Source organism: Mus caroli, unplaced genomic scaffold (genome assembly GCF_978045245.1).
Source record: "Mus caroli unplaced genomic scaffold, Mus_caroli_1 scaffold_14, whole genome shotgun sequence".
In the NCBI taxonomy this organism is placed as follows: domain Eukaryota; kingdom Metazoa; phylum Chordata; class Mammalia; order Rodentia; family Muridae; genus Mus; species Mus caroli.
In genome coordinates, this window is record NW_028227269.1 from 18,274,446 (window position 1) to 18,293,512 (window position 19,067).

The 19,067-nt window shown below is 45.4% G+C and overlaps 1 protein-coding gene across 1 annotated transcript in view; it reads right to left on the minus strand.

Annotated features, from left to right (window-relative positions):
- LOC147001150 (uncharacterized) overlaps positions 1–5,829 on the minus strand; it is an 83,400-nt gene extending 77,571 nt beyond the window's left edge. The window contains exon 1 of the mRNA XM_085830230.1: positions 5,704–5,829. Within this exon, the coding sequence (XP_085686356.1) occupies positions 5,704–5,829 (126 nt within the window). The remainder of the gene's footprint in view (positions 1–5,703) is intronic.
- Positions 5,830–19,067: the final 13,238 nt, after the last annotated feature.

Genomic DNA, 19,067 nt, shown 5'->3' on the forward strand with positions numbered 1-19,067 from the left:
TCAAGTACCAGGGAATGACACCCAGTTCAAAGGACACTTCTGCACTGCCACCACCGCAGCATCCAAATGAACCCCTACTCCCTTGCTGGTCTCCCCATCTTTCTCCTGGGACTAGGAACAAGCACCGAAATGTCTTTAAACTGTGAAGCAGTGGCTGGAGAAATGGTTTATTGTAAGAGAACTTCCTGCTCTTCAGGAGGTACCAAGTTTCATTCCCAGCACCCACAACCAAGCAATTCACAGCTGCCTACAACTCCGGCTGCATAAGCTCTAAGGACATCTGCATTCTGAGTGTCACACACAGATACAAATCAATAAAAATTAAATCCTAAAGAGGAAATCAGACCATGGGAGTCTGAGCACCAAACCCTCTAACAGCTTTGCGCCACTCCACAGCCAACGTGCAAATTCTCTCCCCAAGGTAAAGCCCAGTGCTATCTGGACCTAAGCCACCCCTCCACACAGGCCCCTCTGCTCTCCCTCACCTCTGATCACAGGCCTTCTGTCTGCCCTGATACTCACATCTCAGCCCTTTTCCAGGATTCATCTATGCCTAGGTCTTTGCAAGCAGGCAGCCTCTACATTCCAGACTGCTCAAAGGTCACCTCTGCAGAGATGCCTGTCTTGACTTCAGTTTCCTCCCCTCCAAACCACATCCTTTCCCCAAGTTATGCATAACCTTGTCTTATCACAACCTGTCACACAACCTGACATAATCACCTCTCTATCAGTGATTATCAACTAGGGAAGAGCCTTTTACAAATATAAAAGCTCCAGGCCTCAACCAAATCATATGAGATCAGAATTCAGGAGAGCAGAACCAGGTTCTTCCAGTCCACAGACACCCCCTCGCCCACCCAGCAACTCTGAACACAGCCAGGACTCAGGGCAGCCTACAACAGTACTTTCAAACCCTGGTGCACACACTGCTCCTGAGAGTGCTGTTAAAATGCACACTCTATTTCCACAGCTCTGCCATGGAACCTGAGGCTCTGCAAGTTCCACACCACACTGACTGGTGTTGTCAAGTGAAGCATTTTGCAGTTGCAAGGGCCTAAAACTGTGCTCATCAACAGGACTTCCTGCAAGTATGGAGAACAAAGTCCTGAATCTACATCACACAACAGAGTGGCCACCAACCCATGTCGCCACCAAGCATCTGAGACAGAGTAATGTTAGCAAAGAGCTGACTTCATTCTTGGGCTACAATGCTGACCAAAAGCCAAAAGTGCAGTTTCCCACCATGAAAGGCCTCTGTAAATTCTTGGCCTAAGGAGCCTTCTGCAGCCTGGATGGATAGGAAAATTCCACCAAAGGCCTAGTTGATCACCAGCCCAAGAGTGGATAAATATTTCTCTAAGGTAGGGACACAGATATGGAAGACTGGATTAAACCACCTTGGAGCCTCTTACACCAGGATTCCATTCAAGGCCCTTTCATCCACATCCCTGATCACATGTAAGCAGTCCCAGTCTTCCTGTTCTCTATATCATCGCCATAGATGCTCTGATCACATGTAAGTGGTCCCAGTCTTCCTGTTCTCTATATCATCACCATAGATGCACTTGCAGACATGGCCTCACGTCACTGATCTGCCTGGAGAATTGGTTTCTCCCCACGGAACCACAGATTCTTTCAAAGAGAAGAGATGTCTAATCCCTTCACCTAACACACAGCAGCAGGTCCCAAATGAACCACAGCAAGAGCGGGGATGCACAAGGAGTGGTATCATAGTAACTGCACTACTAATCATAAAAGAGAAACTGAATTCAGCTGGAGGGAAACCAATTCCACCCTAACTGATTCAAGACATTCCAGAGACACCAATTCAGATTTCAGGGCAGCATAAAATGATCGACTGTTAACCTACTCCCTTCCAAGGATACACTGAGAAAAAGGGGGCATCCTTCTGACCATAGATTCAAAATCTGTTAGCCTGGGATTCTGAAGGAGCTGGTTTACAAACAAGTCACAAAGGACTACAACTCAGAATCAAATGCAAGGCCAGTTCCCACTGGAACTGCTGGGCGCAGCCTGGCCCCATGAACAGCATCCCCTGGGAGTCTGTACAGTCCAGAGGTTCATTCTCCTTTTGCAGTTAGAACAGCAAAGCGATTTCCAAGGTAACCAAGGACAACAGAAGAAGAGACTCATGGCCATGGAAGGAAAAAGTTAAATTTTAATACTTAAGAGTCAATATCAAATTTATTTTTAAAACCACATCAATGCCAAATAAGCAGGGTAGGAATGAATGGAGCTATGAAGAAGCCCTAACAAACAACAGGAGTGTCCCAAGAATGCACACAATGTTACTCTATTTCCAGAGTATTTTGAAGTAACCAGAGGCTTAAATAAACTAAGATATAAAAATCAAAGCTAGGAAGAGGGTGGGGGTGTCGCAGCTCAGTTTTCAAATTTATGCCACAATTACTTATTTTCTCCCTTATTTCCAAAGCACAAAGCTGACACCAGTTGCGCTCTGCATTTTGCAAACTGTGCAAAGTAAGTCACCCAGAGAAAGTCATCAGGAAGTGAAAAGTTTCAAACCACCTACACTCTCACCTTTTACCAAGACAATAAGTTCCTTAGAGAGAATGCATGGGGGCTGGGAAGGCAGCTTAGGGGGTCAGGTGCTTGCTGCACAAGCTTGTGAACCTGCATGGGGATCCCCAGGATTCAGGGGAAGCAGAGACAGGCTGTGGGGAACTGGTTCAGGAAAGCTTTGCAAGTTCAGCCTCTGGCCTAGGTCAGCACAGGAACCATCACACACACACACACACACACACACACACACACACAGAGGCACACCTAGGGGGAGGGACAACAATTTCCATTTATATGCACGCCTTCATCCATTCATTCATTTTCTTCTCCCCTCCTCCAATCTCATTCCAGGGTCTATACAGTAACTACAGTGAAATCTGGTAAAGCAGCTACCATTTACTAAGTCTACTGGGTACTGTACCAGAACCTTCAGAAATAGACATGATTATCTAGACTGTGAACTGGATTGAAAACGGTAAAAGTATCTATGGGCGGTTACGGTCTCATCCCAATTCATACAACTGGAAAGTGATGGAGCCTGACTTGGAGGTGGCTGATCTAGCTATGGGCAGTTTTGAGAAAGCACCATAACTAAGCATTAGATAACGCCAAGCAGTTTGAGAAAGCAGCATCCAGCCAAATTTAAACTCCACTTGCTGTGTCTATAACCTGAACTAATCTCCTAGCCTCAAATCCCTTATCTGCACAGCAGGGATAGAGATTAAATACAACAGTTTGATACCTGTAATACAGGTCAGGCACTGGCAAACAACTGAAATTCAAGATACAGGTGTGCAGTCAAGAAAGCCTATTTCAGTCAAAAAATGACAACAGCTAGACATATTCTCAATTGGGAGCAATCAGGTTTGCCAAAGTTAATCAGATAAGTTTACCTATTCCATAACTCATTTAAGTAGAAGACCCGGGACTTATTTTTTTAGTTGTATTTCTATGAAATGCGTAACTTTTTGTATGTCACAAAACCTACCCTAATGTCTCATCTGACCATAAAAAGACATTTGCTTAAAGTCTAAGTATTGTAAACATGGTGTGTTATTACACTAGAGAGAAAACAACTTTTTGTATTGGAAGTGAACATTAAATTATGTAGGAGGAGAAAGAAAGCATTATTTTAAGTAATCCACACTGAGTCCTTTCACCCTTCAAATCAGTTCATACACACTATTATCTTAGAGTGGATGCTGGCCTCACTTAAAATGAGATGAGCCTGCAAGGAGTTCAGGTTTTCCCTGTTTCCAACTCAAATCCATTTTCTGCTTTGGAGGCTGAGTGAAGCCAGCCTGCAATTTAACAGAATGACCAAATCCAGTCTCTCTGTAATCTACCCAGTAACTGAGCTCTTGGGTAATCTCCTGCACTGCATGGAAAAGCAGCTTTGGGTTCATCCAAAATAAACTAAAATTAATCAGAGAGAGGCCATGCCTACTTTAATTGCAACTCGTATTTTCCTGGCTTTCCAACATCTGCCAGTATTACTGATACCTAACTGATTCAATGCAATGAAGAGAAGCGTCCTAACCTTATAAACATGGGCTGTCTTTTAAGGACATCAGACACAAGTGTCCTTTCCACAGAGGGAATCCTACCTTTTTTGGATGTAATTATTTTCATAAATATTAATGATGTATTTTCAAAACACTGTGACTATCTTCCTAGTGCTTTTCAAGGGCCCTCATGGGGGAGGAGATCTCATCCCCCTCATCCCCCACCTGCCTCATTAAAGGCATCAGTGGCACCTAAAGGCCAGGCTGAGAAAAGTGGACTAAAGCAATCTGCTCTCACTGACTTTGCTACAAAAGATTTACAAGCAGATCTTTGGGAAGACAGGAGAGAGAAAAGAAAGGGGACTAGGGTGAAGGAGAAGAACGGATACCCTAGCTCACTTCCAAGAGCAGGATGCTGAACCTAGTATTTTTCATTTCCTGACTGTGTAGGTCTACAAAGACAAATATTTTACACGAAAGAATAATAGTCTAGTCCCCCACCCCACTCCCCGCCCAGCCAAAGCCTAATAGCGAATGCTTTGTTCAACCAACGGGAAAGGATGTAATGACATAGCTTAATTTAAAAGCTCTCCGAACACCAACCTCTGGCAAGAGTATTTTAAAATGTCTACCTTGATCTTAAAATTCTGAGCAAAAGAAATGTAGTCATCGGTTCACTACTGCTATACATGTGTGTCTCGTTCTCCAGCTACCTTTTGTGAGTCTGGCTGGATGCACAAAGCCTACAGAGCTGAAAACACGAAACTCTAAATTCTGTTGGGGAGGTAAAGAAAATGATGTAAGTGAGGCTTTCCCAAGCTATGGACAGCCGTGGTCTCTGAACTCACACAGCCTCTTCCAAGCCTGCTTCAATTTTCAACCCAAACTGCTTCCTTCTCGCAGTCCCTCTTCCCCAGGATCTGGAGAGCTCTCTGCTTAGCCACTCAATACAATGACTATGCAGGCCCTTTCCAGGTTAAGGGCACAGGAACTGATCATACTGTCAACAGGCACCACACAGGTAGCCCAGAAGCGGCCACCAAAGACCTTTTGGACCTCAAAGAGACCATTCTCCACATCCCTCTACAGCGCTGCTCTGTGGCAAGTAGTGGGCACTGCCAGGCCTCCCAAGATTCCGGGATGGGCACCCGTGCCTAAGCAGCTTGGGGTCCCTGGATCTGCTCAACATGTTGGCTCAGAAGCCACTGCTGCCCCTGCCGGGCTACTTCAGGAACAAGTTGGAGAGGTCCGGAACAAGTTGGAGAGACCCATCACTTGAGGGCCGCAGAGCTCGCAGGGGTCCCCGGCTCGAAGCTGCCACAGACTCTGCAGCCGAAATTGACCTCTTCGAGGATGGGAGCAAAGAACCTGAAACCCTGCGCTGGAAATGGGAACAGACAGGAGCGTTCCCAAAAAAGGCCCAAGGTGGCCAAGCAGCCTCTCCCTAGAGCAGGGAACAAAGGGCTTCTGTGTTGGGCACTGCTGGTCCGGCTGCGTCCGGCTTTGGGGTACCAAAAACTTTTCCCGGGTGTGGACGCAGGAGGAGGGCACTGGGTATCGGGCACCAGGCGCGGAAGCCTAGCGGGTCCCCAGGACGCAGCGCGATCCCCGCGACCCTAGCCTCCCGCCTGGCGCGGGCGACGCTACCGCTCACCTCCTCGATGGCCATTACGGCGTTCCCGCACTGGGCCGTGCGCGTGGTGAAGCTAGAGGCCGTGGGGGCCTTGTAGTCCTCATGGGTCTCGGCCACGAATTCCGACACGGAGATCTGGTCCGGCATCGCTGCGGCTCCAGGGCGCGGACTGCGGCCGCCTCAGTCGCCCATGGCGCGGGCTCCGACCCCGCCGCCGCTCGGGGACTTGAACAAAGGGAAGCGCGGATGCGGAAGTCGCCGCGGGGCGCGGGAGCCACCGCGGGAGGCCCGGTGGCAGCAGGGGCGCGCGCAGCCCGCAGCTCTGCCCGCTGTGCTCCGGGAGCCGCAGCTTCCGAGTCCTCCCAAAGGAGCCCAGACGCGGGCGCACACAGTCAATGAGAAGGAAGCGCCACCAAGCCGCTGTCCGGGACGCATCCGGCGGAAAGGAAGGGCCCGGCTGGGGAGGGCGCGGAGGCCCGCCCAGCGGGGCGGGGCGCAGGCTTGGCCGCCAATCGGGGCGCCCGCCGCTATCGCGTCGCCAGGAAGCGGAGGCCTCAGCAAGGAGGGCTATGTGCGCTCAGGGCCTGTCAGTGGCTGTGGGCTGCTGGGTTGTGTCTGCCTTCTGGAAGTGCTGGGGTTCCAGGGCGCGCTCTCTCATGAGCTGGGGTGCCCAACTCCCACCCCGCACCCGCCATGACCTCTAGCAACATTGCCCAGAGGGCGTGGAGTGGAACCGGGGATACTGGCTTCCCAGCTGGAAGGGAGCCCACCCTTTTGCTCCCCAATCTCACCATTAGCCTCAGAACCCCCTGAATTCCCCATCAGAACCTCAGGAAAGTGCCAGTGAGACAGTGTGGGTTGCTTGCCCCCTACAAGACAGTGAAATCCTCCAGGGCACTTTAGCAGGACAAGATGTAGGGACAGTTAGTTGGGGATGCAATGACAGGGACCATGTTCTGTTTGTGCTCCTTCTCACAGCCTTAAGAAGCCAGGGATAAAGGGTAAAGTCAGGTGTTTTGCATAGGGAGTTGACCATGATACAAGCCGAATGGGAATTCAAACCCATGACCTTTGACTTGGAAGAATACTCCAACCCCTATTAAGCATCCTGTTTCCTAAGCTTGTACAATTAGGGACACTCCCAGTTACCTGAAGACAGTTTTAGGGTGCTAGGCCAGGCTTCACCCTGAGAAAATCATAGAATGCACTGATGTGGTGTGGGAAGTGGGGGATACCCAAGAGAACCAGAGGTAGAGATGGTTCTCAGAGAGAACTCCTACCCACAGCTGACTGATCACAGACACAACTGGGCCAATAAATCATCTGAATTAGGACATTTTCATCTATATCTCATTCAGGAATTCTCAGCTGTATTTTATTTTATGTTTTTTTTCACATTTTGTGTTCATTTTAATGATAAAAAAGGGCACAGGAGAAAAAAACCTGATATTTCACTTACATTGCATAACAAGCTAACCAAACTGGACTTGGGGGATGAATTATAAAACAAATCATTTTATATATCTTCCTAGGACTATTCTTCAATTAGACTTCTGTATTTCAAATAAGGCTGAGATATAGTACACTAAGAGGCAAAAAGAATAGTGCCAAAGTAACAGATCCCCAAAACCAGACCCCATGTCAGAACACATCATAGAGCAACCATTTATCAGATCAGAGCCTCAGCTGTATTTTAAAAACTCAGAGGCTCTGAAGACACTAGTCAAAAATCACACCCTCTAACTCCCCAAGACAAGAGGCATGGTTACTGCTGCTGCCAACAATACAGCCTAGAGAAACTTTACAAAAACCTTTTGTGGGTCTGAAAAGAAGGGAATGTGAGGGACATTATAAGCCCAACATGGGAAATAAAAGTGGTCTCCTGCTGCCATAGGACAGTAGACCAGTCCATCTTTTTAAGGCTCCCATGTACAAATATGCTGTATGAGGTAGCAGCTGAGGTCAGACATTATGTATGGCTTCTGGTATTTTACCAGCACTGCCTGTGAACATCCTTCCATTTAGTGTCTCAGGGTCACACCTATCTCAGCATGTATAACTTGAGGATATTGTGTTATAGTACAGGCTCTCCTTCACAAGGCAATTTTCTGTTCCCTCTGCCTCTCTTCCCACCTATAAGTGCTTTTGTTCTTCTCTGAAATTGAAGAATATTCCCTGTGACTTTTCAAGGTTTTATTTTTGGAGACATCGTCTCTGTGATGCCTTGGGAAGTTAAAAGAAAGTAGTGTTTTTCCTTGACATGATATAGTACCAGTCAAACTAATCAATGTGTCTAACACACACACAGACACATAGACACACAGATACACAGATACACACACAGAGACACACACACAGACACACACACAGACATACACATACACATATACACACACATACAAACACAGGGACACACACATAAACACACAGACACAGAGAGACACACACACGAGACACACACACAGAGACACACACAAAGGGATATACACACACAAACAGAGACACACTCACACAGACATGAACATAATTTAAGGTTTAAGTTGAACAGGAATCAAGGGAGCACTACCCACTCCTTTGTATGTGGTACTGAGGATTGAATCCAAGACCTTGAACCTATAGGCAAGTGCTCGAACACAGAGTTACTACCTCAGCCCTCATTTACATATTTTTAATGCATCGAGAAAAGAAGATGCTGATATTACCATTACAGACACGGACACCACTAAGTTTATTTTTAAAAAAACCTGAAATATCTATTTCTAAAAATAATTCTTGTTGGGCATGGTATCAAATCCCTTTAACCCCAGCACTCAGGAGTCAGAGACAGGTTGGTCTCAATGAGTTTAAGGACAGCCAAGTCTACAAAGTGAGTTCCAGGATAGCCAGGGCTCTATACAGAGAAACCCTGACTCAAAAAAGATATAATAATTCTCAAGGATAAAATTGTCCTAAAACTGATTTGAGGCAATATACAATTTCACTTGTCCCATACCATACAAACATTTATGTTTTGCTGTAAAATATAAATGCCTTTGATCATACACTATTCTTGTAGACCTCACTAGGGGCTTGGTTCAAAATACATACCATGTAAACCTATGTTAGTTTTAAAGCCTGAGAAATTATGAATCCATATATATTTGAGCCTATATTTTTCATATAAAAGACTATACTCCTATTATTTTTTCCCTTGGGTGTACTGGTCTGTTTCTGTGGCTATAATATACCTGAGGTTGAAATTTTTGAAGAAGAGGAGGTTGGCTAGGATGTTGCCCAAATGGTACATTGTTAGTGCTTGTCTGGAGTATATGGAGCCTGTGGGTTCATCTTGACACCGGGAGAAAATAAGAACAGCAAGGGGAGGGGAGAGGGGAGGAAGTTAGCTAGTGGTTTTGGAAGCTGCCCTGGTTAGTTTTGTCAACTGGACACAAACCTAGATATAACTGGAAGGGAAATCTCAGTCAAGGAATTGTTTCCATCAGATTGGGATTCAGACATGTCTGTATGACATTTTCATGATTATTAATTGATGTAGATGGCCCAGTCCACTGTGGGTGGCACAATTCCTAGGCAGGTGAGCATGGCCTGTGTAAGAAAGAGGCTAAGAAGATCAAGGAAGGCAAGCCAGTAAGCACCATTCCTCCAAGGTCTCTGCTTCAGCTCCTGCCTCCAGTTCCTGTCTTGGCTTTCCTGAATGATGGTCTATAACCTGTAGACCAGTTAAACCCTTTCCTTCCTCGAGTTTTAATCAGTGTTTTATCACAGCACAGAAAACAAACTAGGACAGAGGTGTACAGTCTAAGATCAAGCAGACCCTTCCATGTAGCTTCACGTAGGTGGTAGCATAATGTTGACATTATTTACTTGTAAGATTGATCACAGGCTGGAAGCCAGAAAAACAGAAATCAACTCCCTACTTTAGAACTCGCTTTAATGAGAACTAATGGAGGTTCCCAAGAAAATTTCCTTAATTGCTTCCAAGGATAGTACCCTCAGTGCCCTAACTCCTCCTAGTCCCCACCTGAGCCCCACCATGACACCAAGGCCAAGTCTACAATACAAGGATCATTAGGGGACAAACCACATCAGAGCAGTAGCAGAGAGAGAAAGGGTTTGTTATCCCAGAATTTGGGATAAGCAAGAACTATGCATAAATTCATACAAGTTCATTTCAGATCAGTTTATTTAGTTTTGTTTTTGTTTTTTTGTAGACAGGATTTCTCTGTGTACCCTGGCTGTCCTGAAACTCACTTTGTGGACCAGGCTGGCCTTGAACTCAGAAATCCGCCTGCCCCTGAACTCCTGAGTGCTGGGATTAAAGGCGTGCACCACCACGCCCCACACTTCAGATCAGTTTTACCACTGAGAGTTATTTTTAAAAACTATACTTTTGCCAAGTGTGGTGGCCATACCTTTAATCCCAGCACTCTAACGAAAGAAACAGGCAGATCTCTCTTAGGCTGTGGCTAACCTGGGCTGCAAAGTGAGACCCTCTCTCAGACAAGTGGATTCTTTTTGAGACTTTGAAGAGCTAAAAAGGTCTAGATAACGACTTGTAGACCTCTCATGACATCATCAGCATCCTCTGAACAGTGCTTCTGGGAGATAATGGAAGCTAGCAGACAGGCCTTTGTTTGGCAAGTGTTACTAGATCCTTTCAGGGAAGAAAATACTGGAAGTCTGGCTTCTCTCCTCTCTCTGATTCCCCTCTGTCATGCTGTGAGCATCTCCCCTACCCTGCATTCTTCCACCAGGATGTCTTGCCTCAATTACAGGCCCCAAACCAGCAAGAAAAAAGACAGAAACCTCTAATCCTATAGGCAACATAAGCTTCAACCTTTACTCAATTCAGCTAAGGAAACCAAAGGAAGGAGGATAGAAAAGCTCATGTCTGGTGCCCAGTAAGATTGACTAACAGCCCATTTTCCAGAGGAATGTTCTGCCTCTAGTAATTCCCAAGAACCTGAGATTTCTCACTGTCCAGCCAAAGGAAAAGGTAATGTTCTCAGCTCCGGAATTTTCCGGAGGCTTGGCTTGTTTAACACAGACATTTCCAGTTTGCTTGCAGTTAATTTGTAAATGATTACTCGTGGAATGAACAGGTCTGAGTCTTAAAGGAACTTTGTGGTAAACTATGCAATAAAATAGGGACACCCACAAGGACCCGTGATGATGTGAACAGGGAAATGTCACTGGGACTTTCACCTCCACCTCATAGAGTACTTACCCCCAGATAATGTTGTGAAAGCAACCCATTTACACCCCAAGGTGAGAGACAGCCACATGCATGGGTCACTCACCTCACAGTTTGTGCTTTGGGGACAGAGGCAGGGAAGGATTTGGCAGCACACAATTATAACAGAGATGGAAATTTAGATCTGGGGGTCAATCTTTTGCTGGTGTGCCCAAAGACCAGAGAGGGTGTCAGATCCCCTTGAACTGGGGTTACAGATAGTTGTTTTGTTTTTGTTTTTTTTTCCGAGACAGGGTTTCTCTGTATAGCCCTGGCTGTTCTGGAACTCACTCTATAGACCAGGCTGGCCTCGATCTCAGAAATGCCCCTGCCCCTGCCTCAAAGTGTCCCAGTGGTGTGCCACCACTGCCTGGCCAGATAATTGTAAGCAACCAAGTGAGTGCTGGGAGGAGCAACAAGTACTTTTAACTGCCGAGTCATCATTTCTCCACCCCACCCCTATCTTTAAAACACACTCACAGGCATGCACACACATGTACAAGTGCACACATACACATGCACACACATGTACAAGTGTACACATATAATGCACACATACACACACATTTTAAAGTTCTTGTCATTTTTTATGTGGCTGTTTTGCTTTCATGTATGTCTGTGCACCACATGCATGCAGTGCTCTCAGAGACCAGAGAGGGCATCACATCCCCTGGAACTGGAATGACAGATGATTGTAAACTTCTGTGCTGGGAATTGAACCTGCTTTCAACCTCTGAATCATCCCCCCTTTAATAGGTGTTCTTCCACTGAGCTATATGTCCTAGATGTGCTCATGTCTACACCACAGGTCTCTGCTCTAGTGTTCACCATCCCATTATCCATGTTTTGTGTTTGTTTCTGAAAAGAAAAAAATACCTTAGGAAGCTCATCACTGGGCCCAGACACTTGTATTTGTTCTTATTTTTTGAGACAGGATCTACTTTGTAGCCTGGATAGCCTGGAATTTTCTTGTAGACAAGGCCGGCTTCAAACTCACAGATATTTGCCTGCCTCTGAATTCCTGAGTTCTGGGATTAAAAGTAAGTGCCACCATGCCCAGTTTAGGCCTCAACATTTGAAAATGTGTGTTTTCTGGGTCACCTTTATGACTGACTTTAGAAAATGAATGACAAGCAGATCTATCCTCAGCTTATTTTACAGAACAGAACACAAAGACTGTTCATTTTGTCATTTTAATAAAGTCTGTAGACTCTCCGTGCTGAAATAAAGTAGACAGTCCTCGATAAAGGAGCCTTAAACTGGAGTCTGTGGGGGCTACTCAGGTGAGCTGTGCCACACAGTCAGGAAAGCTGGGTTTGGGAACTTGTGTATGTGGTAGAAATACTACATGGTTGTATGTCACTGTGCATCTCTTCCCAGTTCCATAGTCTGGCAGCTTGAAATTGCTTCGTAGGAGTATTTACACCAGAGAAATGGGCAGCCGCTGATCCTGTCTGGACCTCTTGCTTAACTGATTGTCTAAGCCAAACAAGGCAGGGGAGTGGTGGGACTTTGTTGAGGATTATATTCACACGCAAGCACATCTGAGCCACCGCATTGTGAGTAGCAACGATGTTTCTGGAAAAACGCTGCCAATCCTCTCTGTTATAGCAAGGAGGCCGCAGGTGTCATGGGCAGATGAAGTTACACCAGACATCTTTACCAGCCTTGCTTGCTCGTTAACATAAACAAATGCCAACTGACATTGATGTCGGAAAGAGACTCATCTGTCAATGACAGCAGCTACTTCTTTGCTGACTGAGCTGGATAATAAGCATTTCTTCTACATCTTATTTTGTCCAGGCATGTTTAAACTGCACACTGGGTATTGATGTAACCACTTGGCAAAAATCAATGGGAGCATGTATGAGAATCAATTAGCTACATGGGCTTGACTATAGAGTAGCGGATATCTCTGAATCCTTTGCAGGCTGTGTGCTGTCCAGTCTGTAAGTCAGCAAACATAAAATAAGTGTATTTATGGATATACACACTCATCTATTTTCAGAGACTAGCCTTTCAGTATTTACTAGCCCACTTTGAATACATTTCTATCTTTCCTGCCAACGGGCAGAACAGTGGCCCTCCCAACTCTGATTCATGCTCCTGGAATTAAATACATATAGGATTAAAGCCCTGATATGCTGAAATGCAAGCAAATGCAATGAGTGTTAAAAATATTATTTGTCTTTCAGCAATTAAGGGGATGCCATTTGTTGTTTTCAAGCACTTAGAATAATACAAACAAGTGCCAGAAAAGGGCCGGGTTTGTTTTCATGGGAAAGCAAAACAAACCAAAAGAAATAAGAGTTTAATTAGCACTCCATATGCAGAGAGCTTTTGCTAAAGCTTTTAAAGAGTGCTTGCATACTTTATTTTTTTCTTATATCACAGCACTCTCTTCATATCTGGGTGTGGTGGTGCGTGCCTGTGATCCCAGCACCGGTGAGGCTGAGTGGGAAGCTTAGGAATTTGATGCTACAAATTCCGGGCAGTAGAGCTGATTTGAAGCCAGACCTAGTAAGATCCTGTTTCTAGAAAACAAAACAAACAAACAAAAAATCCCTCTTCCTTCAGCGTGTGGATGCTGAAGGTTTCTCTCCCTCTCCTTTAGATGGGGCAGCCATTTCTCCAGTGTTTTCCTATTGTCTATGAAATAAAAGTGAAGATCTTGATTCTACTCTAGCCCTTCCCCCAATCCTTCTCCCAGCTACCCTCTGACCTCTAAGGACCTCCAAACCCTGCCTGCATGTGTAGGGGCCTTCCACTAAGAATAACTTCGACAGGTTCTGTGGGACTCAGACATGAATGACTGGGAAACTTTTTTTTATGCATTTCATAACATGCGCATAGTATATAATATGCTGCATAGCCTTCTAACAGGAACAGATGACCACAGCTGAGTGATTTTTCTCATCAGCCCGGAAAACACTTCCTTAGTCAATGTTCTCCAGGCCCTTGGGGCTGAACTTGAGCAGCTGTTTCCTTGCCCCTGTTGGTGAAATTGTGGATGTATGCAATGGACACCCCAAGGATGATCAAGCACACCCCCATAATGGCAAGGCCAGGGAGAATCTAGAACCACAACTCCACACCATTACTCACACTCCAACCTGTCACTGGATCCTCAGAGGTGACCCGGCTTTACCTCTCTTCCCCTGAGAAACTTACTTACTTTATCTTTCTTTCTTCTTTTCTTTCTTTCTTCTTTCCTTTCTTTCTTTCTTTCTGTCTGTCTGTCTGTCTGTCTGTCTGTCTTCCTTTCTTTCTTTCTTTCATTTGTTTTTTTTTTGTTTTGTTTTGTTTTTTGTTTTTTTGTTTTTTTGTTTTTTTTTTGAGACAGGGTTTTTCTGTATAGCCCTGGCTGTCCTGGAACTCACTTTGTAGACCAGGCTGGCCTCAAACACAGAAATCCACCTGCCTCTGCCTCCCGAGTGCTGGGATTAAAGGCATGTGCCACCATGCCCAGTCTGAGAAACTTTCTCGACCACAACATTCATTCACCTGTAGAGAGTTGAGAAGTTGCAACACTCACCCAAGAGCCCCACACTAAAGCATCTGCAGTACACTAGACCTGCTCAGCAGAGAGTATCAGCCACATCCTTGAGACTTCAAGCTGCCCTTCCCTGCAGCTCAGAGTGCCCCTCTGTGTTTCCCCACTGAGAGCAGCTCTGCTCCTCATTGGCTTCCTGTAGGACAGGCTAGCTAGCTTTTGACCCTGGAACATTGTCGTGAGCTTCCTCATCTTCACACACCTTCATACCCTTGAACCAAATCCTTGGCCTGGAACACTTTCTTCTTCTTGACTGCTTGGGAAATGTCTTGGTCATCTTTCAGAATCAATCCCAAACCTGAGCCTGAGGGTCCAGCTCTTTTCAATTTTTCTCAGCCTGTCTGGGCAAAATTGGTGGTCTTGGCTACTCTCCTTCCTTGAAGCTTTAGACAGAATCTGTGAGGCAGCAGAAAAGAAACAGAGCAGAGCACAGCACTAAGGTCTTGGTGCATGGGGGTAGAGGGGAGGGACATCATCTTGGAGACTGGGAAGAGAAAAGGGATGAGAAACTGCCGGAGGTTAGACCAGGAGGGGGATAATGACTGGACTGTAGAAAAAAGAACTATTATTAATAAGAATAATACTAATAGATCTTGGTGCACAGTGAGACGCCTACCACCCATTTCTCTGCCTGTCTCCATCCTCACTGATATGTGAAGTGATTGGTTTTTGGCCAAATATTGAGTCCGACAGCCATGAACACATTTCCATATGAATAAAGGAACTCCTGCCTCAATCTGTGGTGTGACAACTGTTGTCTGGAGAGCAGCAGCAGCCTGGGAGCCTGGTAGAAATGCAGAACTCACTCCTACCAAGACTTAGGGAGACCTCGAGCTAACTCGTTTGCACTTAACCTTTGAGAGATGTTTTTCTAGCTTACATAGGGATACACCAAAAACAAGGACTTTGTTTTCTCATCTTGTCAGAAGGCTACTATTTCAAAGTGTGGGAACTCTATTGTACTATTGGGATTTAATCTAAGAAAAATCAGATGTTTGGGTCTCTATCATATGAATGTGTCATTTTGAAGGTGTGTGTGTGTGTGTGTGTGTGTGTGTGTGTGTGTGTGTGTGTGTTTAGGCTCATGTGTCTCCCAGGTTTTCCTCTAAATTGATACATAGCTTATGATAACCTTGAACTTCTGAGCCTCCTGCCTCTACCTCTCATATGTGGGAATACACTCTATGAACCATTTATTTTGTTCTGGGGTCAGTACAGGGGGTGGGGGTGGTTGGAGTTAAAACTCAGAGTTTTGTGCATGCTGGAGAAGGACTCTACCACTGAGTTACATCTCCAGTCCTCCTGTGAGTCCTATTGAGAGAAACAAAATGAGGTGACATAATAATAACTGAGGCAGGGGCAGGACATCAACAGTGGCAGTCAGAAAAGGCTTCCTAGAGGAAGCAACTTTCGAGCTAAGTCTGAGATTAAGAGAAGAAACAGCTGAGCCTAAGGGGCTGGGGAGAGTCCTCCAAAGGAATGTAGAGAGCCAAGGCCCTGAGGTGGGAATTTGTAGGCTGTGAGAAAGAAGGCCTTACCTGGGTTAGAGCCCTGCCCTCAAAGGAAAAGAAAGCCAGTGCTGCAGACATTGGCAGGCACTGATTGCACAGGGCCCTAGAACCTTCTAGAGTGTGTTTTTTCATGTCTGCAACTAACACAACTGTCCTTTCACATTAAAAATAAAGGAGACGTGACTCTGGGGAGATGGCTCAGCAGGTAAAGTGGTCACTGCTCCAGCATGGGGACCCCTAACACTCGGGTACAAACTGGGTCTGGCAGCTTTTCATCCCACTGTTGATAGACAGAGGCAGGAGAATCCCAGGGACACACTGCCCAGCACTGTAGCCAATTGGTGAGCATCAGGTTGAGCAAGAGACCCTGTCTAAGATTAACAAGACAAGAGGCAGGGGAGCAATGAAAGGGGATATCTAATAATCCAATGTTGACAGTACTATAGATACTCACACACATGCATACACCACACGCTACACACACACACACACACACACACACACACACACACACACAAATATTCCTTTACTGCTTTTAAAGAAATGATTTCATGGGTTAAGTATGGAGCCAAAACAGATGGTAAAGCAGTTATTAGTAATAGAACGTCGGATTACACCCACCTTTTAAATTAATTAGCTTATGTTATTTGTACAAAATGACAGGGTTCGTTATCAAATTATACATGGGTGTGTTTTGGCAGCACACATCAAGGAAGTAAAGGTGGGAGCCACAGTGGACTACAGATAAAGGGGGCTCCAGGCAGTGGTGGCCTTCTTGCCTGCTGCTAAGCAAGCAAGCTATGAAGTTGGGCATTGTGATGAGCTAGAGGCCCCAGAATGCAAGTTTTTTGTTGGATGCTGGGTTTTAAGAGACCATCAGAGCTCTGGAAGAGCCCCTCCTGACCATGCACTCACTTTTCATTGGATTCTTAATTCTCATCATGTGTCTCCTCCAAGACCAATCTTAGATTTTCTAAAAGCTTTGCTGAAAATAGCTGGCACAGTCAACTGCATGTTAATCACTAATAATTAATAAATCACTAATTAATTACTCACTAATTAAGAAAATTCCCTACAAACTTGCCTATGGGTTATATAAAGTATATGATTTGGTAGCTAGAGAATACATATCTGGAGATATACATATACACATATATGAATACGTGTGTATATCCATCTACAAATATTATCACAATCAAAATTGTAAATCAAATGGGTTTGGGTATAGCTTAAAAAATTTAAGAATGACTGAAAATTCAAAGTAAAGTTCAGTGGAAACAGTAGACTATTTAGCATGCAACAAACCCTGTGTCTTATTTAGGGTTCCTGTTGCTGAGACAAAACACCATGACCAAAGCCGGTGATGGTACACACCTTTCATCCAGCACATGGGAGTCAGTGGCAGGCAGATTTCTGGGTTTGAGGTCAGCTTTGTTTACAGAGGGAGTTCTGGGACAGCTGGGCCTACATGGAGAAACTGGTCTCTGTCTCGAAAAACAAACAAAACAACCCCAAACAAACCAAAGAACAAAAGCAAATTGGGAAGGAAAGGAAAGGGTTAATTCCATCTTTTGCTTCCACATCACTGTTCCTTATAAAAGAAAGTAGGGGCAGGAACTCAGGGCAGGTACTGAAGCACAGGCCAGTGAGAAGGGCTATGTACTGGCTTGTTCCTCATGAGTTGCTCGGCCTACTTCTACATTCCAGGACCACCTGCCCAGACATCCCGTCCCTCGGGACTCAGTTATTCCTGGGTGCGAGGGGGACTGCAAACCTGGGAGAAAATGGGAGGAAGAGAAAAAGGAGCTGGAGACCAAGTAGAGGGTCCTATTAAGGTCTCAGTTTGTTAGGCTGAAACGCAGTGTTTTAAAGCATACATCGAGGGGAATAGGGAGGGGTTGAGGGGGAATTAACAAAGAACAAAGAAGTGGGCATCGGGGGATACGAGGGCCGAAGTCAGGTGCCAGGCGGTGGGCACTCTGCGTCTTATCTCCAGAACATAGACCCTCCTTAACAGCCTTGGTTGTCAGGCTGGGCTCAGTGTGTAACTCATGTCCTTGGATGTCATGAGAATCAGGAAGAGATAAGGAAGAGGGGACTATAATTCAGCTTTTACAGCCTCAGGTGCTAGGAAGGGAACAAGGAGAAGGGAGTGATGACTGTCTCCTTAGCACAAGGCCATTTGTCTTGTCAGGGTAGGCGACTGTGAAAAGCTCGCTTTCTCACGGTATGGTCTCCAACATCTCCCCCTTTTCAATTAAATGTAATAAGGCCACACTTAACTGAGGTGATCAAATGATCTTCTCATCCTTGGATGAGTGGGCATTAACCATTGCTGGGGGAGCATTGACCCGATTCCTCCCATGGGTGCTGTCACGACCCACACTTATGGCTCTTGGTATCGTTTGGGGAGGGGAGGCAGAGCCTTAGAAAGATTCTTTATTTGTAACTGGAACTAGATACCAACCTCCGTGCAAACGGGGTGTGTCTCTCAGGGAACTCAGAAACGGTCAAATTGGACCTTCCCCTGCAGTGCTTAGCCTCATACCCACGCTGGTACCCATACTGAATTCATATTATCACGAACCAGCATGTACAGTTCTGAGTCCTGTGCAGCTCCCAAAGGAGAATTGTCAACCTCAGATTCAGCAAGGCCTCTACAAGAATTATGCCAATTGTAACACCAAAATTTGTGGCTCTTAGGCTATATTAGGAACTGGAGGTCACCCTTCTTCATCCCTATTGTATCCATGGCCTGAGGAACCAAGGGGACCCTGAATTAGCAGCAAGGGTGGAAAACCGGAGACCAGTAGTAGCTTTTTCTTCACTGGTGGGAGGAAGATCATCTTCGTTTGAGTCTTTGATATCCAGTTGATGGTAGTGAACTGCAACTGGCTTGCATAAAGTAGAAAACCAATTTTGATACCAATATTCTTGTTTCTCTCTGTTACGTTTTCGCTCTTCTAAACTAGTTCTAACTGTCTATGCTATCTTGAACTAAGCCAGTCATATCAGAATAAAAACAACATTCTTTTAATATCTGAAATTTCTGTCTTTGTAGCCTTAATATTTGTTATATCCTGCCTTA